The sequence below is a fragment of the Tachypleus tridentatus genome, chromosome 13 (genome assembly GCF_004210375.1).
Source record: "Tachypleus tridentatus isolate NWPU-2018 chromosome 13, ASM421037v1, whole genome shotgun sequence".
Classification (NCBI taxonomy): Eukaryota; Metazoa; Arthropoda; class Merostomata; order Xiphosura; family Limulidae; genus Tachypleus; species Tachypleus tridentatus.
The window spans coordinates 145152575-145178953 of NC_134837.1; the positions used below are offsets into that span (position 1 = coordinate 145152575).

Consider the following 26379-nt stretch of genomic DNA (forward strand, 5'->3'; position numbering starts at 1 on the left):
TTAAATTCAACAACTTCGAAAACAATAATATCTCAAACACTGAACAAGAAAATAATAATAATAAAAGATGCCCAAGTGCAAGCGTTGCCAAAAGAGAGGTGACAGTTTTTCTTCGTAGAGGTGCCTAGAAGGAGCTACATGCATTGCGCAAGTGTATTATGCTCTAATAGGTGGATAAATGACACATGATGATCTGCAGGAAACACATGTTGGAATGATTGTATTCCAATAGGGTATTGTAGAAAGCTTGGAGCATGCTTAATAAAAAGTTTGCATATAGAAGGCAAAATAAATGAGAGTAACTGATCTTGTGAGGAGATGGCGCACAGTATCGGAAGTTTAGGCAGTTGATGGAACTTCCATTATGAGGATGACAGTGAGAATGAAGCATTATTTGTGTAAGTAACATTTTTTTCGCTGGCATATATTCGAGTAGTCACAATCCTTATCTTTATATGATATCATATATGCTTTACGTCCAACATTTCAACAATAGCAGCACTATAGTCAGAACCAACTGAGGTAGATTCCCAATTTAGATTTATTGTGCACTGCACATCCATTTCAATCATTAAAATATGCTATGGTTCATTCATTAGTCTTAGTTTATTTGAGAAGGAATCTTCTGTTTATCATGAATACGAATGCAACAACAGAGAATAAGACCAAATCTGTTTCAAATACAATCATATGTGAAGCATGTTGTAGCATACACAAACCCAATCTGCTAAATGATGTAACTGTGTAGTGAAAAACAGTGTTGTCACCAAAACCTTTTACAACTACTTACTGCAATGTTGAGGAGGCTGATGAATGTTTTAAAACAGGGTGTTACAATCATACGTTGGATCACAGCATTACAAGAATATTACTTCACTGTACATTTCTGAATGAGTTGTCAAAGCAGAAGTGCAGATAGCAAATGTATTGAGAAAAGAAACACAACAATACTTGTTGTGTAAAAAAGTGTAGCATGAAACTTATAGATTGATTAAAGTTATTCAGAGAGAAATAGCTTCTGGTAATAGCATGATTGATCCAAAGTGTAAGGGAGAGAGTGCTTTATTATCACTACAACTCTGGCAAGCACAGTACCAAACTTGTAATTCAACATATGGTTCCAAAGTCTCTTCTTTATGTTCTACATAATACACATACTGGGGGTTAGTAAGTACAAACTAACTTGCAAAGATAATTTTAATGGCTGTATTTACACAAGGAAATAGGGTGCTTACAGAAAGAAATGTCTGCTATGACAACAAATTGTTCTTGTTTCGTTCCAGGTGATTATACTGTGGGTCCATTCTCTTAAATTATCTTGATAACCATTAAATCCTGATCTTAATCAATTACTTCACTAAATGGGCTGAGGAGTATTCATTGCCTGATACAGTGGCTCAAACAGTCGAGGCAAATTTGTTGAGCAGTAGTTAACTTGTTTCTGAACACCAGAAGAGGTCAATGCTAATTACAGATTAAACTTTAACAGTTTGTTCCTTATGAAATTGTGCACTTCATTGGGTATGGATAGGTTTCATACTACATTCTATCATTCTTAGTCTTACAGTTTGTCTAAACATCTCGTCCAAGTTGCAAAGCATATTTTTATGAGTTTCTGAACTCAAATCAATATGATTTAGATGATAACTTGTAGTATCTTATGATGGCATGCAGTGCAACAAAGTAATGATCAACTGGCTGTTGTACAATCATCTCAATGTTTAGATGTAATGTTAAGCTCCTAGTGCATATACGTTATGCACACCAGCTTAAGATTTGCCATAACTTCAACAGGGTTACAGAAATGTGTAGCAACATGTATAAATCAATATGTGCAAATTCAGGTGTCAACAGATGGGAAAAGTAGTCATGACATAAAAGACAGCATATGATAAAATAGTGAACGTTTGTTGGTTTGAATAAGCACACTAATTGTGACTCTAGTATACTTTAGAAGAATATAAAAACCCTGTGGATCTGGCTGGACTAGACCCTAGCTTGCTTTACAATGATTCAATCTGTGAAAATAAGAAATTAGTGTGCAACACAAAAACACATGAAGCAAATTCATAAGCTCAAACTGTGTTCTACTGATAGCCTCTACAATAGAAACATCATAAAAAAGTATAAAGTAAACAAGTTAATAAATGTTGATGATAATGAAGAAAGTATTGAATAGTACTTTCATCCAAGAGAAGAAGAGAAGAACACATGAAATCTTCCCTGATTATTCATAATGAGTCATAGACTGGAGAAGAAACAGGCTACCTAAATGTATAGCATTGTGACTGTGTTGATAAAGTAGCTACATCTATCCCTTAGTCACTATGGCTGGGAGTAATAGATAACTCTCAATAGTTTAAGTAGGCGTGTTACCTGCCAGTTCACTAGATATGAGATCAACTGCTAAAAACAAATAAAAATAAAAAGAGTTGCGACCTTATCCTATACTGCTAGATGAAACTTCATTGCAGAATATTTGCACAATATTTTATTATATACTGGATATGGGCTCATAAAATAGTATATGGTGATCACAAAATAACATAGAATATCAGCAACTCAAAAACCTTATGGTTATTTGTATACCTAGAACACCACCGTAACTATTAAGAGACATCATATTCATGAGTTTCAATGAACATATGTTGAACATGCATGTGTATTTCCTTGCAGGCTTTCAGTCCTTACTTTATATAAAATACACCTATAAATATGTGCTAAAGCAAGATAGTCTGAAAACCTGTGTTTGGTTATACCTCTGCAGTGAAGATTTGGCTGGCATGTGATAAACCATTGTAATGGTAATATACCAATACAGTAAAGAAAAAAATTGAGAAAGGAAGAACACTACATAACTGTGCTTATGTATTCCATGATTATACCATAATACTGTATTCCCCACAAAGTCTGTTTCAAAAGGCTCTATTTCATGATGCAGTTACAAACTACTAACTATCAATCACACAACTGCCTTTTCTTTTGTTTTCATTTCCTTCGGTTTTGCAAACACCAAATAAATCACTTACATTCTATCATTACAAAAATGCTAATTACTTGAGAACTTACTCAACACCCTTAATTACAACCAGCCAAAATCTTAGAAATGTAAATATGTGTATCTTTATATGTGTACTTTCTACTTGTATTTTGTACATTATTAAGATCATTTTTATTATTTCTTCTTCTAAATACTGCACAAACAAGAATATTTATCAGAATATATTATAGAGAACTTTTGAATTATGAAAGAGGTGTTTGCTGTGCCATGATTAAACACTCTAAATCTAAATGGATTTTTCCTAATATAAACTTCACAAAGAGCAAAGTTTTTTCTTTATATTATCGTGTGCTCTTAACTTTGTAAATAGGTAAATATGTGTGTATATATATCTATATATGTTTCCTTTTCTTAGATTATACACAGTTTCAACATTATCTTACCTAAAGTTTCAGTTAAATATTTCAAACTGAAACATTCCAGTGATATTATCTTAATATCTCATTTCTGATTTTTGTTCAGCATGTTGTTTTAATTTAGTATATCTGCTTGTTCTAAATATTGGCTTAAATGCATTGTATTGTATTGTACTGCATATAGTTTTCTTCTTCTTGATATTGTTCTACATACGTTGTATGAGAAATAGTTCTTTCAATTCTCTCTCCCAAGTTGATTTATGTTACATGCCTCCTGCCTATTTTATGTTTTTCCTTGTTTGTTGAAGTCAGCATAATTCCATGAGCACATTTTAAGTATGCTATTACCTTCTCCCTAGTGGCACAATGATATGTTTGCAGACTTATAACAATAGAAACCGGGTTTTGATGTCAACTTCATATATTACTCATGTATATATTAGAATAATTATTTAGTCACACTAATCAACTGATAAATTTGTTTGTATATGTCATCTGTACTGTAACTCATATGAAGAGTTTGCTCTATTTTATATGTTTGTGCTCTTGAATTTTTGAACATTAATTATATTTTACTTTGTATTTCAATCTAAAGATTTCCCTTTTTTTAATTTGCTTATTAATAATCACAAAGTCACACAACACACTATTTAAATACATTTACACTTTGCCTACCTCAGAAACTGAATACTGTGTTTTAATTAATGTTTTTTGTGTTGTGCATCCTGTGATAATCTGTTGCATTTAAGCCATGTTCCAATGAGGGTTGCAATTTTAATGTGATTTTTCATTACAATTTTTATTGGTATTAAAGTTAGCCTTAAGGGCATGTTCATGATAAGAAAGAATGGGTTGTGGTACGCAAGTACCTCATATCTCATTTTCCTAGCTATAGTATACATTTTGCATCTAGAAACTTAAAAAAATATTATATGAGTGCTTACATCAAACATCCTACAGATGATTATGTGCTAAACTCAGCACTTGATGTTGCTTTCTCTACTACTAATTTTCTTCAGATAGTTTCATTGTGTTTTGCTTTATCTCATGTACAGAAACTTTGTGGTTGTCACTCTTAGAGTGGCTAGTTCTTGATTACATTGATCTGTTTTCTGATTGTTCAGCTACTGAAATAAGATGAAATGTGAATTCAGTTTAGGCGTTTATAGAATCATTTTCTGTTTTGAAGAACGCAAAATATGCTGTTGAAAAAACTATAAAAAACTATGAGTGCTCAGTTTATTCACTTTTTTACCTCTTTGTTGGTCAAATTTAATTTTGCAAAATTTATTTATTTCAGTTATCTCTGAAATGTAAGATTAATGCATGCTATGGGGTAAGGGGTAATAGTATTTGATTGGCTATACTTTAATGGTTTATATTCTATGGTTGTCTACTGCAAGATGATAGAGGTTTATGAGGATGTACAAGATAATACCTTCTTGTAAAAAATGATCATATTGCTTAGTACTTGTCCATGACTGATTGTATACTTCATAAAATGGGGTTTAAACCTTTAGTTTTATACCACAATTGAGACTTCAAAGTTCAAACCTGTAGAATACTTTACAGTTTGAATTTCACCTTTAACAATATTTTGCAAAAACCATATGTGCAACTCGTGCTTTTAGTAGTAAATACTTCATTTAAATTCTCTCTTTCTCTCTTAAATTCAATATAAAAAACAAAATCAAAACAGCAAGGGCAAAAACTACAGTTGTGATCCAATTAAAAAGTTCAATAACTGGTTTTAATTTAATTAATTTCAGTTACTGACTTTGTAACATGCAGGGACTAATTTAATCGTTATTGTTGATTCTGCCATAAAAAAAAATTACTTTATACAATTATAAATATTTTCAAGTTTTAAATATTAATATGCAATAGCTAAATGGTATTTTCTATTTCATTTTGTCAAATCACACATCTCAAGACTTTAAATGCTGTGCTAGAAATTGTTATAAGACCGATACAAATGGTGACTTTAATTTAAAAAATATATCTTATCCATAATTTAATTTTTGTGGATAAGAACACAGCGTCCAGCTGTCCAAGCTAAGTTTGGAACATAGTTTCAGGAACAAAGTATTCTAAGTGAGGCCCAACTAGTGCATTTTATAGAAAAAAATAATTATAACTGTATTGAAAAAAATATTTTTAATCTCCATACTCTAGTAATTTATTATTACCCTATCATTCTAATTAATGTAAATAAGAAAAAGCAAAGGTCCAGGCACCACACAAATATCAACGGTCCAGTTTGAGTAGACTACATCTATATGCATATAATAGTAATGTCTGTTGTACAGTGTGTCTATGTAACTACTTCGCAATATATGTATGTTCATTAGGTCCATGAGAGAGTAATACACATTTTTAGTTTTGCAGTTTTTATAAGCATTTTTTACCACTACTTTGCCCCCTGTTGATGAATCTCCATCTGATTTGGCATGAAGGTTGGTTGGGCTCATGCGCAGATACATGCAAAGTTACGGTTTTACGTTTTATATTTTACAATTGTTGTGAAAGTTTGTTTTTTGCATTTTTTACAAATATACATATGGGAAGTATTTTTTTATGTTCTGAGGTAACCTTTCATTAATCATGAATTATTTACATAATTTCCATCCAGGGGACGGATACTACAGCTAATTTATATAAATATAACAGTACTTGTTGTGTCTTTGGGTTCTCATAAAACGCTTGTTATCGAGTAACAACAAAACTCAGACGTGCCGCAGCTTCCTGTACTTTATTTAGAATAGCCTCGCACATACAAAATACTAAGTGCTGATTGGCTAATAATGTCACATACATAACATCTCCCTTTTTTTTTTAACAATTAAGACAATTAACTATTGTTACATAAATTTGGATTTACATATCTTATAGTTATAACATCAAAAGACATAATAAACTATGTTGTTATTAATGTCTATTTTGATAATATGATAAATGTATTTTTCTTTTAATATGATAAGTGTAAATACACAGAAAATTAAATTTTTCTTTAACATTAAAACTGGACCTTCTTTTTTTTTTTTTACTAACTACATAACACATTATATCAATCAGATATAACAACATAATAATATATAAAATGAAGTAAAAAAATTCTACCAAATTACTACACAAATACAAGAGTATTTTAACTCTTACAAATACAAAAGTATTCTTTCTTTTACAACTCTTATTCTCAATCATTAAGTATTACATTTTTCTTGTAACATTCTTGCTCATTTTAACAATTCACATAATAAAATCTCTTAGTTTTGTAGGAGCTTTAGAAATTCTACCTGTTCTTGTTACAATTTCACTCTTTTGAGCAGGAGCAATATTTTGCATTTTATTTTTATTTTTAGCATGTGTAATACTTTGTTTCAATTGTAGAGATTCACATATATGGCTAGCTCTGGGTGACCCTGATTGAGACATATTTTGTCTTGGGGGTGTTTTAGGGATATTTGGCACATTTTCTGGGACAGACTCTTCTGCAATCAAATCATCTTGTGATTTTCTTCTAAGATATCTCTGTCGAGCACTGTGATAGACATCATCTTCATTTGTTTGCGATAAATGTCTATGATTTCTACAAATCATCCTGCCTGCTGGTGTTTGTAATATGTAGCTTCGGGGTTTCTCAGCTTGCCCTAATAACTGAGCTGGCATCCACTTGTTTTCATGTCTGTATCTTACACATTTTTTCAAGATCCAGTGGTTTTGAATTCTGATCATATCTTGATTTACTTTTCTGTTTCTGAATGTCGATTTCTGACGTCACTTTATCACTTGTGGAATAAGCAACTTCTCATTTGTCGGTAACCTCATTCTGGTTCTACGACTCATGCACCTTTGCACTGGTGATCCAATTTTTGCATCTTTTGGTGTATTTCGGTAGTCTAATAATACTAAATGCAGGTCTGATTTTTCTTTCAGAGATTTTATAACAAGTCTTTTCGCTGTCTGAACTGCACGTTCCGCCAGTCCATTTGCTTGTGGATATCGGGCACTGAATGTTTGGTGTTTAAATCCCCAGATCTGACTGAAATCTTTAAACTCTTTAGCATCATACTGTGGACCATTGTCCGAATACACAATCTGAGGTATGCCATGCGTAGCGAAAAGTTTCTTCAACTTCTGAACTGTTTGTTCGGATGTGATCTCTTTTTCATATTCATTGATCTCCAAATATCCACTGCAATGATCAACTACTACTAGATAATGTGTTCCTTGGTTTTCAAATAAGTCTGTTGAAACATATTGCCATGGCAACGTTGGTGTAGGTGTGCTGATCATTGGTTCTTTTTTGTTGTGCATTTCTCATTGTTTGACATGTGGTACATTTTGAGACAGTGTCTTCGATTTGTTTGTTCATTCCTTTCCAAAATAAAATGTCACGTGCAAGCTGCTTTGCTCTCACAACTCCTTGATGGCTTTGATGTACGAGTTTCAGTATGTTATGTCTCATTGACCTTGGTATCATGACTCTCTCTCCTTTGAATAATATATCATCATATACTGTCAGCTCTTCTTGGAAATCCCAATATGGCCTTGCTTCTGGTGGTACCTCGTCTCGATTTTCGGGCCATCCTTTCACAATCTGTTCTTTGAGAATTCGATATTTCTGTATCATTTTCTGTCGCAATCTTTAGCTCTTGTTGCTTTTCTTTGGTGAATGCAGACAAACTTGCGACTTCAGTTGCGAAAACTTGACAATCTCGCATATCATCTACCAGGCCAGGATATTCATCTTTCACTGGAAATCTGCTCAATGCATCTGCGATAGGTATGTCTTTACCTGGTTTTCCGACTAACCTGATGTTGTACGGCTGTAGTTTTAAAAGCATTTTCTGTAGTCGTAACGGAACTTGTCCCAATGGTTTGTCTTGAATACGGACCAATGGCAAATGATCTGTCTCCACTGTGATATCATTTCGGCCATATAACAAGTGATGAAATTTTCTACAACCAAATACAACTGCTAATAGTTCTTTCTCTATTTGTGCATATGCTCTTTCTGTTTGTGTTAGTGTTTTAGATGCACAGACAACTGGTTGATTGTTTTGTAATATCACAACACCTGGTCCACCTTGTGATGCGTCACATGACAATGTCAACGGTTCATTAAGTGCATAATATCTCAGAACTGGAGCTTGGCTGAGAGCAGTCTTGAGCTTTGAAAACGCCTCCTGCTGTGGTACATCAAAATAGAATCCATGCGTTTCTTCTGTCTTCTTCTTGACTACTTCTCGTAGAGGTTCAGTTAAATCAGAATAATTAGGTATGTATTTGGACAGGTACGTAGCCATTCCGAGCAGTGTTCTTACTTCGTCGCGATTGGTTGGAGTATGCATTTCATGTATTGCACGCACTTTTTTCATCAGAAACTTTGATGCCGTTGCCTGTGATCACATGACCTGTGTAGTCTACCTCTGGCTAGCCAAACAAACATTTTGATAGTCGAAATGTCACATCATTTTGTCTAGCGGTTTCCAACGTGTTGCGTAGCACTTTACAATGTTCAGGTAGTGTAACAGTATCGAGTAGCATATCGTCAAAAATGTTATTCACATGATTATGCTCCTGAAATATTTCTTCCATCGCTCTTTGGTACAATTCAGGACTCGACTTAATTCCCATCGGCAAACGTAAGTACATATAACGACCCCACGGAGTGTTAAAAGCGGTGAGTAACTGACTATTCTCATCGAGCTGTAGCTGATGGTATCCCATGTTCGCATCTAGGACAGTAAAATACTTGCTTCCATTAATACGGGTAAGTACATCCTCTAGTGTATTGATAGGGTGGTATTCTCTCAGTAGTGCTTTATTAAGAAACTTAGGATCAATGCAAATTCTCACTGAGTTTCCGTCTTTCTTGTGTACAACATGTAGTTGACTACACCACGGTGTCGGTATACCAACTGGTACTTTCGAAATGATCCCTTGTGACTCTAAAAAGTCTAACTGTACTTTGGTTCCGTCTCTCATCGCTACAGGAATCGGCCTAGCAGCCTGTGACACAGGGCCATCTTTGTAATCTGGGTCAATAGACAACGTACATTTTCCCGGTATTTTGCCTACTCTGTCTGTGGGAAATCTGTCTTTATACTGAAGCAAAATTTCACGAATACTCTGTGGCACTTTGTTTATATTAGGAACCCGGGCTAGGAACTCGGAGTCTGACTGAGTCTGGGTTTTAGTACACTTATTTGATTTATCAATCGAAGGGGGGGCGTACTTGTGTTGATTCATGAGGGGGGCTTTGAACAGTGGGAATCTCGGGACCTGGAGGTAGCCTATGTTGTGAACTCCGATCATGCGAGTATTTACCTTGTACAAAAGTACTAATTGCATTTACTTTTTTGTATTAACCCCAACTTAGTACTAGATTCACCTCCAAGAAGATTAGGTACATCACCATCAACAACTTCACAATCAATATCATACATTTTGCTTTTGTGAATAACAGTAAATGTAGTTTTTCCAACAGGTGTGATCTTATGATTACCAAATGCTTTTATGGTTACCTGTGACTTAGACAAAGATAATGAACCATGAGGTGCCATGCGATCAAATGACTGTTTACTCAATATATTACACTCTGCTTGTGTGTCTATTTTCATACACACTGTACCTTTACCCTGTTCATATGGGGTACTTAATATGACAGACCAATACTCAGTAGGTTTGTTTACACCAACGGAGTAAATATTCAAAGAATTCATACTTTCCTCTACATTACACATTTCATAACAATCATCATAATCATTGACATCTTGAAAATAATCATCACATGTATTTACAAAATGTACATTTCTATTCTTATTTCACATACATAACAGTACTGTCTGTTGTCTGTTCTATAACTAATTTCGCAGAATATTGATGGACTTGTACCAAATTTGGTGTGAGGGTTACTTGGGTCCATGAAGAGATGCACGCAGTTTTTCAGTTTCGAATTTTTTGGATTTTATGGGCATTATGGAGTTTTTTACAACTACTTCGCCCGCTGTTGATGGATCTTCACAAAATTTGGCATAAGGAATTTTGGGTCCATGAAGAGAGATACATTTTCTGTTTTATAGTTTCTATGGGAGTTTTTTGCAATAACATATAAAAGAAGCAGCAAGTGATGTCCTAAGATAACTTTTCATTAATCATGAACTTACATAACATAACACCTAATTAATAATAACCTTTTGCTTTATCTCATCCAACCAGCCTACAATCTAACTAATTTTTTGGGTAGCACCTTGACTTTTGACATATTTTAAAAATCTAACATATAAAGTCCACACACTATTTCCGTCATCCGAAGAACATCCTCAAAAAATTATTAGTAAGGAAAGTTCTATAATGCATCCATGCTTAGTTTATATTATGCAACCATGTTTCATTAGTTAATTTTGCTAAGCTTCTCGGCCCCCCAGTGGCTCAGCGGTATGTCTGCGAACTTATAACGCTAAAAACCGGATTTCGATACCCGTGGTGGACAGAGCACAGATAGCCCATTGTGTAGCTTTGTGTTTAATACAAAACAACAACAGCAAAGCTTGTATTACACTATGTAACACAATTTTTACTGGACAGAAACTGTTATTTCCCAATTGCATATGCCTAAAGTAAATGGAAAAGACCTATTTTTCTCTTCAAACTTTGCTTTTGTGACCTCGGAGCGTATAACGAAAACATGATGGGACACTATATTTGGAGGCTGATACGTGAAAGTGATTTACATTACAGCCGCAAATCTCGAAAAACTACTAACTTTTAAACATTTTTGTATAACTTTAGTGTAAATACATGTAAATCTTGATTCATATGTTGTTTTATTCAGACCTTATGTAAATGAAAATGTGCAAATTTGCCCGTTTTTACATATAAATTGGTTAATTTCTAAATTTCATTATCCAGGTCACAAAAGCAAAGTTTGAAAAGAATAATGGCCATTTTCTGTACTTTTACAACATAAGCAATTAAGAAATAACACATGATATCCAGGAACAAAGTTTGTGTTACATTGTGCTATAAAAGAGTAGCCTAAGAGTTGGCGGTGGGTGATGATGACTAATTGCCTTCCCTCTAGGTTTACACTGCTAATTTAGGGACGGCTAGAGCAGACAGCCCTCGTGAAGCTTTGTGCGAAATTTAAAAACAAACAAACAAACAAGATATTGTTAGATTCTCTCATTTTTTTTTCCCACTGATGGTTTAGAAATACCACATAGTATAATTCCCAATATGCAACTCTTAATTTCCTCTGAGACTAACAATAACAATTCTCCATTTGAAGAACATCCCCGAGTCAGATATTCTTGCTAGTTTCTCCACCCAAGAAGTTTCTGCAGTGAGGCATATATCCACTCGCAAAGATGGAATGATGATGCCAAGCAATGCCCTCATTCTGACATTTTCATCACCACGTCCACCTACTACTATCAAGGCAGGTTATCTTAATTGCAAGGTTCAGCCATACATTTCAAACCCTCTCAGATGTTTCCAGTATCAATGGTTCAGTCACTTGAAGTGATCATGTTGTGGTTCCTTCACGTGTGCTCATTGCAGTAGCAAGGACCACGATGCTTATGGGTGTGAAACAGATCCTCATTGCGTCAATTGCAATGACTCTAACCCGTCCTACTTTCGTTTTTGTCCTAAATGGTTGAAAGAAAAAAAGGTGCAGTGTTTGAAAATGATTCAAACCATTACTTACCCTAAGGCTAAAAAGTTGCTGTCCACCATTCATCTTAAACATATGCTGCTGCACTTTGTTTCACTACTACGATGGGAGTGCAGATGGATCTCTCTGTGCCTCCAAAAACAATCGTTTTCAAACCGAATGAAAAGTCTTGAGATCTTCATGGTTAAAAAGTTGATGAATCAACTTCAACATCCATCTCTATTCCCAACATACATTCCAACAAACCCAAGATCCACTTCCTTTGGTTCCGGGTACAGGCATTTCCTCGAGTACACCCCAAGATGCAAAACGATCATTCGTTCACGTCCTTACTCGCTGGGATCCTCTTCCAACAACAAACACCTGCCCAATCAACACAAGATAGGGTCCATAGAAGATGACAGACCTTCCTCGAATAAAGACAGTAAAGAAAAAAGACGTGGTCGTAAACAGAAGGGTTCTCCATCAAATTCGCCTACACATAAATAAAATGGCCACCTTGATACAATGGAACTGTCGAGGTTTACATTCTAATCTGGATGACATCAAAGCACTGATTGCTACCTACCATCCTATTTGTCTTTCCTTACAGGAAACATTTATGAAACCTGCTGATACAGTCACCTTTCAGCGGTTTTCGTTGTACAGAAATGACAAGCTGTGTGATGGACGAGTGCACAGAGGGATGCCACTGTTGGTTAATCAGCATTTGCCCACCCTGTCTTTGCCACTCGACACACCACTGTAGCTATCCGTGTTTCCTTGGGTCGTGCCATCACTGTTTGTTCTCTCTACCTGTCGCCAGGAGAGACCCATGATCAATCAGACATTGATGCTCTCAATTAACAGTTGCCATCTCCCTTTTTACTCCTGGGTGACTTGAATGGACATCATCCCCTCTGGGAAAGTGCTGATATTGATGGGAGGGGTCACTCCATAGAGCATATGCTCTCTGATCACAACCTTTCTCTTTTTAATAGCTGTTCTTATACTTATTTTCTTGCACATAGTCTGTCCTTTATTGCTTTTGATCTTTCAATTTGCTCCCCTTCACTATTCTCCCACTTTTCGTGGAAGGTTGAGAATAATCCACGAGGCAGTGATAATCTCCTTATAATTTTCCATTATAATCCTTCCATTCCTATTTATACAAATGGTTCAAAATCAGATGACTCTGTGGGCTCTGCCATGGTTTGTTGTGGTTCGGTGATTGTGTGCAGAATCCCCTCAGAACAGCTTCTATGTTCAGTGCTGAACTGTAAACCATTTTTCTTGCCCTGGATCACACAGAAGTTAAGCGGTACTCAAATTGCACTGTTTATACTGTCTGGCTCAGTTCTCTACTGACCTTGGAATCGCTTCACGTTAGTTCACACCCTGTTCTCGCCGATATTCAAAACCGACTGCCCCATTTCTCTTTAACATCTACTTCTATCCAGCTTTTCTAGATACCGGACCACATTGATATTCACGGGAATGAATTCGTCGACACCGCAGCTAAATTCATCTGCTCTGGCACTATTATTGTTGTGTCTGTTCCATACGTGGACTATGGTCCTGTATTCAAGGCTCGGCTCCATGCGAGTTGGCAGTCGACTTGGAGTGAGCAACGCGAAAACAAGCTTTTTCAAATAAAACCCTATATTGGACTTTGGCCGTATGGTTTCCGTAAGGATCGGAAGGAGGAAGTTGTTCTAACTAGACTACGCATTGGTCACAGATTTTTAACTAATCGTTTTCTTTTATCTTGGACTGTCTTGCTGTCGTTACGATTCTCAACGACGACATCATTTTAAACATGTTTTGTCTCAAGGTTTATCCGTCGGCCCGGCATGGCCAAGCGCGTTAAGGCGTGCGACTCGTAATCCGAGGGTCGCGGGTTCGCATCCCCGTCGCGCCAAACATGCTCGCCCTTTCAGCCGTGGGGGCGTTACAATGTTACGGTCAATCCTACTATTCGTTGATAAAAGATTAGCCCCAGAGTTGGCGGTGGGTGGTGATGACTAGCTGCCTTCCCTCTAGTCTTACACTGCAAAATTAGGGACGGCTATCAGAGATAGCCCTCGAGTAGCTTTGTGCGAAATTGAAAAACAAACAAACAAGGTTTATCTGTTACCTCAGTCAGTGTTATTGGTGATTGTGACACTGTCCACCTTAGAAATGTTTTTAATTTTTTAAAGGGTATTAATTTTTTTAATGCTATTCAAGTTTTTTAATTTACACATAAGACCTTTTTTATTGTGATTCCCTTTTAAGAATCAAAAGTACATCTAGTTCGATTTGGAATTAGAAAATGGCCGTAACGTCAAATAACTTGAAACCAGGACCGGAAAGGCCAACTTCAGGTGACTAACGCTGCTGTTTGAACTACCCGTTAGTCATCCTGGCGAGTTACAATTAAAATTTTGCTTCAAGTCTTTTAAAACTTTTATAACTTTACTTTCTGAAAATGGCCATAACATCAAATAACTCGAAACCGGGCTGGAAAGGTTAACCTTATGTGACTATCGGTGGTTTTTGAGCTTACGTGTTAGTCTTTCTGGCGAGTTATGATAATTACCATTATGCTACAGAAAGTCCTTTACAACTTGTATTACTGTAGTTTTTCTCTTTCCGCTGTAGACTAGATGTAAAAATTTGTTTTAATGTTATTTATATTTTTAATTAAAATTAAACTTTGTTTCGTTTTATCTTAATTTCTTTTTATGAATTTTACTTTAATTTTATCTTTTTAACGGATGTTTGGCGCAGATAGCCTAGTTGCCTTGCGCCATAAGACACTAACCAAAGACGAATGTGAAATCAAATTTCCATTGTGTGGTTATTATGCTTTGTCAATTTTTTTCTTATCACCAAATGATTCAAACAATTAAAACGTGATATCATGAAACGAATCATTGTGTCGACGAATTTTGTTATCAAATGAAAAAACAAACTTTTTTACCCATCATTTTAAACATCGGGTTCCTGAGGTAAAAGTACATTCTTTATATGTTAAGTACAATATTTTGTGAGTATAATAAAATATTATAATATATTAAACAATTTAATAATTAAATCCATATCTCACGCCCTTGCAGGTTTTTCTTTTTATTCAAAGCGATTTCGCGCTTATTTTATTTACGTACGGGATGTTCCTTCATCACATGTGAATGATGATAAATTCTATTTGTTCGTAAATGTGTAGGTAAGTTATAATTGTAATAGACAACTTTTCTTTTTCGTTTTATGTTTCATTGAACTGTCTTAATTTGATTGAACGTTTGGATAACTTAAAACACAGGCCTTTAAGTTTAAACCAGCGGTTCTGGATTATTTATTAATCTCTTCTACTCTAATTTTTTTACTTCTCAGATTTTAGAGTGAGTAATAATATTTTACAAATTTCTGGTCTACATACGTCGTGAATTTGTCTTCGTCAGTTTAATTAATCTGTTCTATTCTGAGTATTCGTACAATTAAACACAACTTTCTGGAATAGTTAGTCTAATAGTGATAATATTCTATTTTTAGGCCTACTTACAATTTTTAAAGTTTTGGGTTTTAGCATTTTAAAATATAAATATTTTATTATTAATTTATTTACTTAATTATGTAATTACAGATTATAACCAGGTATTAGTATTTAAAAGTAGAATTATTTCATTTGACTATTTTACTCAGTGGGTAAGACTAAAGTCTGAGTAAACTAAGTAAAGGTGATTTTGTATGCAAACAATAATGCTGCTTTTAATTTTAAAACAACTGAAGTTTTGAAATATTAGTTTATTAAAGGAAACACACACTAAGTTAGTAAAGAGATTTAATCAGTGTGTTTTGTTTTAAAGCTGAAGGGTGTTTTAAAGTTGTAGGAAATTTTTTCTTCACTTGGCACTCGGTTATTTTATTTGCAGTTTGTAATGAGGAAGATCTTTTATACTGTTTTTATATATTATAAACTTTCTTTCATTTATGAAAAACAAGTAACTGATTTATTGAATATTAAATATTGCTACTAGTTTCTCACAAACATCATAATAGTATTATGCCTAGGATCAAATTCATGTTCTAGTCTAGGTCTGCTTTCAGAATTAAAGTCGTATCAGTTTGGCAATTAATCTTGAGAAGATTAATGACACAGTTTATAAAACTGTAACTGCAAAAGTATCTATTGCATGAGGCCTGGGTGACTTAAATGCACCTGTAATTAAAAGAGTAAAACCAGTTTTTGGGTGAACTAGTCACCATTATATATGTAAAAATGTGATGTAGTAACAAGATCATCTTAATTTATAATATTGAATATCTCTATAAGAGCTGCTATAAGAATTCCTTCTTTAAAGATAAGTTAAAATCTCAAAAACGATTTTATTTTCCTATGAAATCTTTGCATCCCAAGTATTTTAGAATTAGTAATAACATCAATGGCCCTATTTGAATCTTTTCAGCAAATCAGTATAAGGAACTCAGCTGGGAAAAGTACAGATCAACAAAAAGTAAAGACTTAAACTATTAAATATTGGAACTACATAAGCTTATAGTATAAGAAATCATTAAAAATGTATGATAAAAACAATAACATTAAGATTCTCTTCTACTAGTTGAACATAAACATGCAAAAGTATAGAAGACCCATTTCTGTGGTGGTTGCTTGTTATCTGTGTATAAAGAAAGGATGTTAATTTAGTTGCTTACATTTCCATAAATATTTTGATGAGGTGCTACAGAAGAATAGTTAGAATTGCATTTTTTGTTTTCAAGAAATTTGTAAGGAAATGGCCTCTATTAATGCAAGCAAGAACTTGCTCCATACACTAATCACATTGTTAGAAAAAATAAAACTATCTTTATTGGAGTCTAGCTTATTTTTTCCCCCAAATCATAAATTAGTGTTATTTAATTCTGTTACCTTTTGAATATTGTTCAGTGTGTAATTTTTTAAAATTTCCATTCTTGATCAGAATCTCATAAACAAATAAATTCTTATATGTTCAAAATTTGCATTTGTTAAATTTGGAACCAAAATCTTATTACTCCTTATCTCCATATGCAATAACACATTCAACCTGATTGAGCAATTGTAATGGTCTGAAAAAACAAATGGGATTGAACAAAAAATAAGATAAATATATTAAGACAACCACAGAAATGTGAAACTATCAAACAGTTGTAATATAAAGTTTCTTGCTTACTAAAAGCATAGTTCTTAATTACTTGCCTAGCCCAAAAAGTATTACAAATGTTGATGAACAATACAACATAAATATCAAGGTTATTAACTATTTCAATAAATAAGTTAAATAAGTAAAGAATTCAGGAAAAAGAGCAAAAGAAGAAAACTGAATTTCAAAATGACTTTGTGTTTAAACAACAATATTGAGTAATAATCAGTGGTAATAGTTTTTTGTCTTGTGAACTCACTTGGAGCTCATGGCAGGGATTTCATCAAGTTATAAGACCACAAGATAACATCTCATGACTAGCTAATTTGTATCTTAGCTTTACATAATCTTTCACATCATTAATAATATCTTGTAAGTCACCATTAGGGGAGGCATGTGTCAGTTTCAAAATACACAATATTTACTCAGAATCAGCATGATCAGCTAAGAGGTGAATTGGTAGTTCAGGGTAACTAAAAATTCATAGCTAAACTAAATGATAGAAGGAATAAGAAATGAGTAAAAAAAACATGAAATAAAAATAGAATTTATCTCGCAGTTCTTCCCTTGTAGATGATGTCAGAGATGACATTAATCTGTTCAAATAAACTATCCCAATTTATGTATCTTTATTGATGTTGTGTACCCTTTACAGTACAGTTGTTTTACAAGGAAAAACAATTAATGTTCTTGAATTTTCAATTTGAGCTTCTAGGTCTGGTTTGTCATACCGGAAGCTTGTTATTAAGTGTTCGAAGACAAGCTAAACTGGGGTAGTCAACTTTTTAATGTCTTTTGAGTAGGTTGAGCAGGAGAATTAGTTAAGTGTAGACAGAGTTCATTGACAGATGAGAAGTGGACACAGTTTTTGTTTCATGGGGATATGATATCCTAAACTTCTGAAGTTTTTGTTTTGTCACAACTGCTTAGGACAAATACAATCTTCACTGGAAGGGGGGGGGATGTATGTATGTATCTCTTTGTACATTGTTCACGTGTACCCAGATGTTCTCTTTTAATCTCATACCACATCAGATATTTATATATTAGAAGTAAACAGTAGAGCTGAAATAGCATTAATTGTAGTAGTTTCCCTGATAAGTTGATGAAGGAAAACATTCTAATGGTTTCTAAAATTCTTCCTTTATTGTTCTTTACCTTCCAGTAACACAGTGGTAAATCTCAAGGTTTATAATGCTAAAAACTGGATTTCAGTACTTGTGTGGCCATAGCACAGATAGCCCCTATGTTGCTTTGTTCTTAACAATAAACAAACAAGCAAAATCCTCATAATTTGACCCGACAATTTTGACATCTGTATATTTGGAATTCAAATCTCCATATTGGAATTTTTTACCATATTATTATTCTTGATATTAGTAACAACCTGAAATAACTGGCATGTGCTGTACAAATGCTAAGTGATAAATAAATGTCAAATTATTAAGATATTTATGAACTTATCTTGCATGATCGAACACAACAGCTACTATAGAGTCTATACTCTTATGTTTGTACTTTGGTTTTTTTCTTATTTACATTAATGATGTTGATAGGGGTACAGTTTCTATTTTGTGATGACAGTAAACTTGGATATTTATGGATATATTGATGATGCTGAGGTACCACAAAATGGGCTTGAGTCAATTGATAAGTTGGGCAAATATTTTAGAAATGACAGTTACATTAAGTGCAAGCAAGTTAATGCATTTGGATTATGTTATATGGATCACATTTTATACAGATGTAAACCCACATTATAGGATGACTGAATAAAATGACTTTGGCGCATTGATAAATAAATCATTTTAACCATCAAGTCAGTGATTTCTTGCTAGTATTCAAGAACTATGTGAACAAGATGTATCTTGTGCATACATATAAAGCAGAAAATGTATTTATATATATACACACCCTTGTGCAAATTAATTGAAAAAATTGGTCATTTTACAATATTTTCAGTATGGCGACCACTGTAGGCTCGCTGGACCCGCTGATTTCCTTTAATAGTCATTTTGTCACACAGACGGCGTCATTAGCTGTGTTTTGCAGTATGGTCAATCTATTTTTGGGATATATGATGAAATTTTGAGGAATATTATGTCATTTGAAATTGTGTTAGAAGGGCATGAGACCAGTCAAAAAACAACTTCTAATCAACTCAATGAAGAAAAAAATGGTATCAGTGGGGTCTGAAATACAGGAACTGGACGCAAGAACAATGGAAGGTGTTATTCAGTGAAGAGACTCATTTCTTCGTACAGTGTCAAAGAAGTCTGCATGTTCGCAGATCTCCAGGTAAGAAACTTCAAGAATCTCGCATCAATCAGTTTATGAAACATCCCTTGAAGAAGATGTTTTGGGACTTTTTCAGCTACTATGGCATTGGAGGTTTACATATCGTAGATGGTATGCGAGGACCACAGTACATCGAAGTTTTGCAGAGAAGAGTCATTCCAGAATTGAAAAAGAGATTTCAAGATGGATCTGGCATTTTTCAGCAAGATCTGGTTCCGTACCACACGTCGAAACTTGTGAAGAATTTTATGACTACAATGCGAATAAAGATGCTGGACTGGCCTGGAAACTTTCTGGACTTAAATCCTATTGAAAATCTTTGGGCGATTTGTAAAGAAAGACTTCGAGGAAAAGACTGTGCTACGAAAGATAAGCTACTTTGGCACCACGATCCAAAAATGAGTAAAGATTTCAGTCAAGTCGTGGACTCGGTGCCAAAGCGGATTAATGATTTTCTGAAAGATAAAGGCGGTCATATCATGTATTAATTTATGAGTAATTTTTGGATTCTCAGAAATAAAATGGAAAAAATTGAAAACAATCATAATTTTCCATCTTGTTTCAATTAATTTGCACAAGGGTATGTGTGTATATAAAGTTGTGTTATAGTAGTATAAGTGTGTAGTATTTTTTGTATATGTGTGACAGTAAGGTTCACTATCCCTCCACATCATTCTTTACTGCCTGATAAGGAATTTGAGTTATATAGATGTATAACAGTATTTTGACTACACTTTTCTGTTTTACACTGCTCAGTCATCCAGTAAATGAGTACTGCCTATATCACAACTACTGTCCCAAACTCTTCTCATTTTAACAACTGTTAAAAATTTCATTGGTATATACCAGATCTCTGTATGCAATACCATTGTAAGATGAGTTTCTTTTTAATGAAGACTGAAGTGATGAACTAATTTGTTTAGTAGTTTGTATTTCATCATATTATTTGCTAAATTTAGTGATTAAGAGTCAGATTGAAAATGTTTTTTTTTCCTCTTAATTTTGATGAAATGTTTATTATGTAAAGAACATTAACTATATTAATGAGATTAGTTACTCAGGAATAAAAAATAATGGGAACACATCTTTAATTTTTTAAGTTTATAAAAATACTGTATGCAAATATAAATTTATATTTTTATTTTTGATTATTTAAATATAGGTCCAGAAAATCCCATGTGGAAAAAATGTTTACATTTTTTTTTTAGTTATATCTTTCTACACTTGTATATTTTTATAAGAGCCAGAAGTTATTAAACTTAACATTCACAGTTGTATGTCTGTACCAGTAGTCCTATACAAATTGCTCTTAGTATCATAAACTCACCATTAAGGAATTTTCATGTGTTTGAAATATTTATTCTTCCTGCCTCCTTATCTTTACAGTACAAGAGTAGCTTGAGGCATACAGTCATTTTGTTTGTTATCGACAGGATCAATGGCTGAACGACCTGAAGACTTCAATCTTCCAACCAGTGTGATAACAAGAATTGTGAAGGATGCTGTAAGTAGAAAAACTCAAACACAAGCAATTAATTTATGATATAGTAAGTTAAAAATTTCAGTAAATGTCAGTAGATCTTGTTCACAAATGTGGTTGTTATACATAAAAAATACATGCATAAAAATTTAATATAGATTGTTAGTGATCTCTTTATGGATTAATAATGAATTTGGAGAATTTCTTCTCTCTTCCACTGGAAAATTTCCAAAAGTTCTAAACTTTTATCACAAAGTTTAGTGTTTCATCATCACATTTAAAAACTAATTTGTGCAAAATTATTCTTATTGTATTTAATTCTTCAGAACTTTAGAAAAACTGTAGTAATTATTATTCTTTCTATCCTGTTGTTTACTTTTGAAATGGACCATGTTAAAGAATCATGAAAAAGTGTACATTAATTCCTCTCTGTGTCTAACATTACAGAAGATGGTTATTTGTAGTGTGTCTTGAACAGGCTGTATGGTCATATTGATGTGATAGCAGGAGAGAAGGCGAGTTGTTTGACCTTTGACTATTACTATATTAGACACAATTTATTTATATTAAGTTGAAGAATGCAGTGAAGAGTGGAGCACACAAATCACTGACTTGAGGAAGTTTACAGTTACTATAAAGAATCTCACTCTGAGACTTAGATTCATACACTAAAATATTTTCAAAATACTATATCAAGATATTTTGTTACATCCAGACTACATAAAATATCTTGAAATAAATCAGTATCAGAGCTGTTCCCCTTGGTGTGGATTCCTGTACGTGGTGAGGGGACCTCCCAGGGAAGGTTCTGTTCTGTCTGGTTACCTTCTCTGGGATCTAAACATCCACCCACGTGTTTGCCGTGCGTGGCGACCTGTGAAGGGGAGGAGAGGATCCTGGTGGTTAAGGGGTCCAACCCTAACACACCACTTTGGCCTTGAATTCCTGTAGACGGGTGACCTTTGGGTGGCCCCCCTTGGGTCAATCGGCTGGTCCACTTGGGCTAGAGTCAACCAAGTACCAGTGTTGGAAGTTCTCAACGGGTGTTGTGGACATTCTGCCTGATGCTGGTGTTTGGGTATAGTGCTTATGAAACCCTGGCGTTGCTGTATTGTCCTTGCATGACTTTGTAATGCGTCCCCTCGTAGGGGTCAGTGGGTACCAAAATTTTTCTTTTTTCCTATGGATCCTCCTTCAAAAAATTTAAATAAAATAGTGAAAAAACAGTCAATGGGTAAGCGACCATGTCTTGAAGACTCTGAACAGCAATCTTTAACATCTATAACACATGTACCTCATTTTCTTATATTACATTATCTTTCGGAAAAATCTTTAGGGCAATTGTCTCCCTTTTTTATTCAGAAGGGACTAGAGGGACTTGCTGGTTCTCCAAAGTCAGTAAAGAAGCTTCGATCAGGAGACATATTGGTTGAAACATCCACATCCCAATGCAGTGAACTCCTCTTGAATTCAAAGGCAATTTTGGATATACCTGTTGAGGTTACATCTCATGCTACTTTGAATTCATCACGAGGAATTATTGTTGAGAGGGATTTGAAGAACGTCCCTGAGTCAGAGATTCTCGCTGGTCTCTCCACTCAAGAAGTTTCTGCAGTGAAGTGCATCTCCACTTGCAAAGATGGAGTTACACTGCCAACAAATACCCTCGTTTTGACATTTACTTCATCATGTGCACCTGCCACCATCAAGGCAGGTTATCTCATTTCAGGGTACAACCATACATTCCAAACCCTCTCCGATGTTTCTAATGTCAGAGATTCGGCCACTCAAATACATCATGTCGTGGTTCCCTGACATGTGCTTGTTGTTGGGGCAAAGACCACGATGCCTATGAATGTGACATGGACCCACATTGCGTCAACTGCAATGGTTCTCACCCCTCCTACTTTCGTTCTTGCCCAAAATGGTTGGAGGAAAAAGAGGTGCAACGTTTGAAAACGATACATAACATTAGTTTTCCTGAGGCTCGGAAATTGCTGCCCACCACTCCATCTCGGACATATGCTGCTGCACTTCATTCCACAACTACAGTGGGAGTGCAGACAGATCTCTCTGTGCCTCCAAGAGAATCGTTTTCAAAACAAATGAAAAACCTTTTGACCTCCATGGTTAAAAAGGTTGATGAATCGACTTCCACATCCATCTCTGTTCCTCTCATACATTCCAACAAACCTCAAGATCCACATCCTTCAGTTTCAAATACAGGCATTTCTTCTGATACATCTTTTTGTCCCACCCCAAGAGGCAAAACAATCATTCGTTCGCATCCTCAGTCACTGGAATCCCCTTCCACTAACAAAGACCTACCCACTCGACCCAGGGCAGGATCCATAGAGGTTGATAGACCTCCTCCGACTAAGGACAGTAAGGAAAAAAGATGTGGTCGTAAACAGAAGGGTTCTCCAGCCACTTCATTTACCCGTCATTAAAAATGGCCACCTTGATACAATGGAACTGTCGAGGTTTACGTTCTAATCTGGATGATATCAAAACGCTGATTGCTTCCTACCATCCTGTTTGTCTTTTCTTACAAGAAACATTTCTCAAACCTGCTGATACAGTCACCTTTCAGCAGTTTTCTCTGTACAGAAATGACAGGCTGTGTGATGGACGAGTACATGGAGGGGTGGCACTGTTGGTTGATCAGCATGTGCCCACCCTGTCTTTGTCACTCAACACACCCTTGGAGGCCATAGCCATTCGTGTTTCCTTGGGTCATACCATCACTATTATTCACTCTACCTGTCCCCTGGAGAGACATATGATCAATCAGACCTTGATGCTCTCATTGAACAGTTGCCGTCTCCTTTTCTAATCCTGGGGGACTTTAATGGACATCATCCCCTCTGGGGAAGTGCTGTTATTGATGGGAGGGGTTGCTCTATAGAGCGTATGCTCTCTGATCACAATCTTTCTCTTTTGATCTCTCGGTTTGCTCCCCTTTATTATTCTCCCATTTTTCATGGAGGGTTGACAGTAATCCTCTAGTCAGTGATCATTTTCCTATCCTTTTAAGAGAGACTGGCCGTGGTCGATGCCACCCTACCCGCGTGCCCCGGTGGAAGCTGGATCAGGCAGACTGGTCCACTTTCACTGCTCTCGCAGAACTTGATCCTGCCATCGTAAATCAGCCATCAATAGACGACTGTGTGGCAGTGGTAACTGGCTGTATTATACAAGCAGCTGCTTAGTGTATTCCTGAAACCTCGACACGTTTTCCACTATATCCTCGTCCATGGTGGAATTCTGTTTGCCACATAGCACGGAAGGCTCAGAAACGGGCCTGGGATACTTTTCGTAGATATCCCACACTTTCAAACTGCGTCTCTTTCCAGCGGGCCCGTGCACATGCTAGGTGGGTAAGACGTCAAAGCCAGAAGGAATCTTGGATTAAGTTCACAACTAGCATATCTTCTACCACCAGTTCCAAGATCATGTGGGACAGGATTCGAAAGGTTAATGGGCACTACAATTCTGTCCCCCTCTCGATCTTACTCTCTGATGGTCAGGAGGTGGCTGATGTCTGGAGCATCGCTGATACTCTAGGTGAAAGCTTTTGCCGGGTATCTAGCATTTCTGGTTGTTCCTCCACCTTCTTGGCCATCAAGACTCAGGAAGGGCATTCACCTCTTTCCTTTCAAACTGACTGTTTCTTTGACTATAATTGTCCCTTTACACTGGTGGAACTGAAAATGGCCCTTCATCGGTCTGCCAGTACATCTATTGGACCTGATGATGTTCATTATGACATGCTGCACCATATATCTCCTGCTTCTCATGATGTCCTTCTGATTGTCTTTAACCGGATCTGGCAGGAGAATGTTTTTCCTGATGCCTGGTGCTAGGCTATTATTTTACCTTTCTCTAAGCCAGGGAAAGATCCCAAGATTCCTTCAAACTACCGTCCAATTGCTTTGATGAGCTGTCTTTGTAAGACGTTAGAAAGGATGGTTAATGCTCGTCTTGTTTGGTTCCTCGAATCAAACAACCTCCTCTCGCCCACCCAGTGTGGGTTCCGACGACAGCACTCCACCACAGACCACCTAATTCGTCTTGAAACATCAATCAGAGAAGCCTTTCTCAACCGCCAACATCTTGTATCAATATTCTCTGACATTGAGAAGGATTATGACACAACATGGAGGTATGGCGTTTTGCAAGACCTCCATACATATGGGTTATGTGGCCATTTACCCATGTCTATTAAAAAATTTTTAATGGATAGGAGATTCCAAGTTCGTGTGGGTTCGACACTTTCCCGTTCTTTTGTACAGGAACTTGGAGTTTCTCAAGGCAGTGTTTTGAGTGTCACACTCTTCAGTATAAAGATAAATGCCATCACTGAACAACTCACTATTGCGAATGGGCTGTATGTCGACAACTTTCACATCTCGTTTCAGTCGTCAAACATGAGATATATTGAGCGGCAACTACAAACTGCCCTCAATCGTGTACTGAAGTGGACTATGACAAATGGCTTTAATTTCTCTCTCTCTAAACCCGTATGCATGCACTTTTGCTGCTAACGGGGTTTTCACCCTGATCCTGAACTTCATATCGATGAAGTTTTGCTGCCAGTGGTCTCTGAGATCAAGTTCTTGGGGCTCATCTTTGACCGTAAGCTGACCTTTATACCACACTTAAAGCAGTTTCAGGTCAAATGCACAAGAGCACTGAACATCCTCCGTGTCCTCTCTTCTACCAGTTGGGGAGCAGATCGATGTTCAATGTTAAAGGTATATTGTGCTCTTATTCGATCAAAACTCGACTATGGATCAATGGTCTGTGGCTCTGCCAGACTCTCGGCCTTAAAGATGCTGGATCCCATTCATCACCAAGGACTTCGACTCTACACTGGGGCTTTCCGTACCTCTGCAGTTCAAAGTTTATACGTTGAATCTCATGAACCTTTTCTGCACCTTCGCCGTTTGCAACTATCTTTACAATATTCTACAAAACTTCGTTCCTTAACAAAGCATCCCACCTGGGGATGTGTTTTCCTTCCTCGGTGGGCTGTACTTTTTCAGAACAGACGATCTGCCATTGCCCCATTTGGCCTTTGCATCCAGGCGCATTTGGATGACTTGGGTCTGTCCTTGGATAAGACTGCAGATTCCACAGGTCAGCCCATCCCACCATGGCTTGTTACAGCCCCCAAATGTGACCTTTCTTTCAGTCATCTGAAAAAGGCAGATACTCCAGATTGGAAGTATCGTCTTTTATTTAATGAACATCTTTCAAACAATCATTCCGTTCCAATTTATACAGATGGTTTCAAATCAGGTAATTCAGTGGGCTCTGCTATGGCTTGCTGCGGTTTGGTAGTTGCACGCAGAATC

General features: G+C 35.7%; 1 protein-coding gene across 11 annotated transcripts in view; it reads left to right on the top strand.

The window, feature by feature from the left end:
• The first annotated feature begins 254 nt into the window (after positions 1–254).
• LOC143236953 (DNA polymerase epsilon subunit 3-like) overlaps positions 255–26379 on the top strand; it is a 47573-nt gene continuing 21448 nt past the window's right edge. Inside the window, exons 1-3 of one of the 11 annotated variants that reach the window (XM_076475676.1) lie at positions 15197–15287; positions 16528–16575; positions 20926–21043. In XM_076475676.1, coding sequence (XP_076331791.1) covers positions 20978–21043 — 66 coding nt within the window. In that variant the 5' untranslated portion in view covers positions 15197–15287; positions 16528–16575; positions 20926–20977. Of the gene's footprint in view, positions 399–14421; positions 14446–14871; positions 15073–15145; positions 15288–15328; positions 15463–16527; positions 16576–20925; positions 21044–26379 lie in introns of those variants that run through there. The other 10 variants (XM_076475682.1, XM_076475678.1, XM_076475684.1 and 7 more) reach the window with 10 other exon arrangements.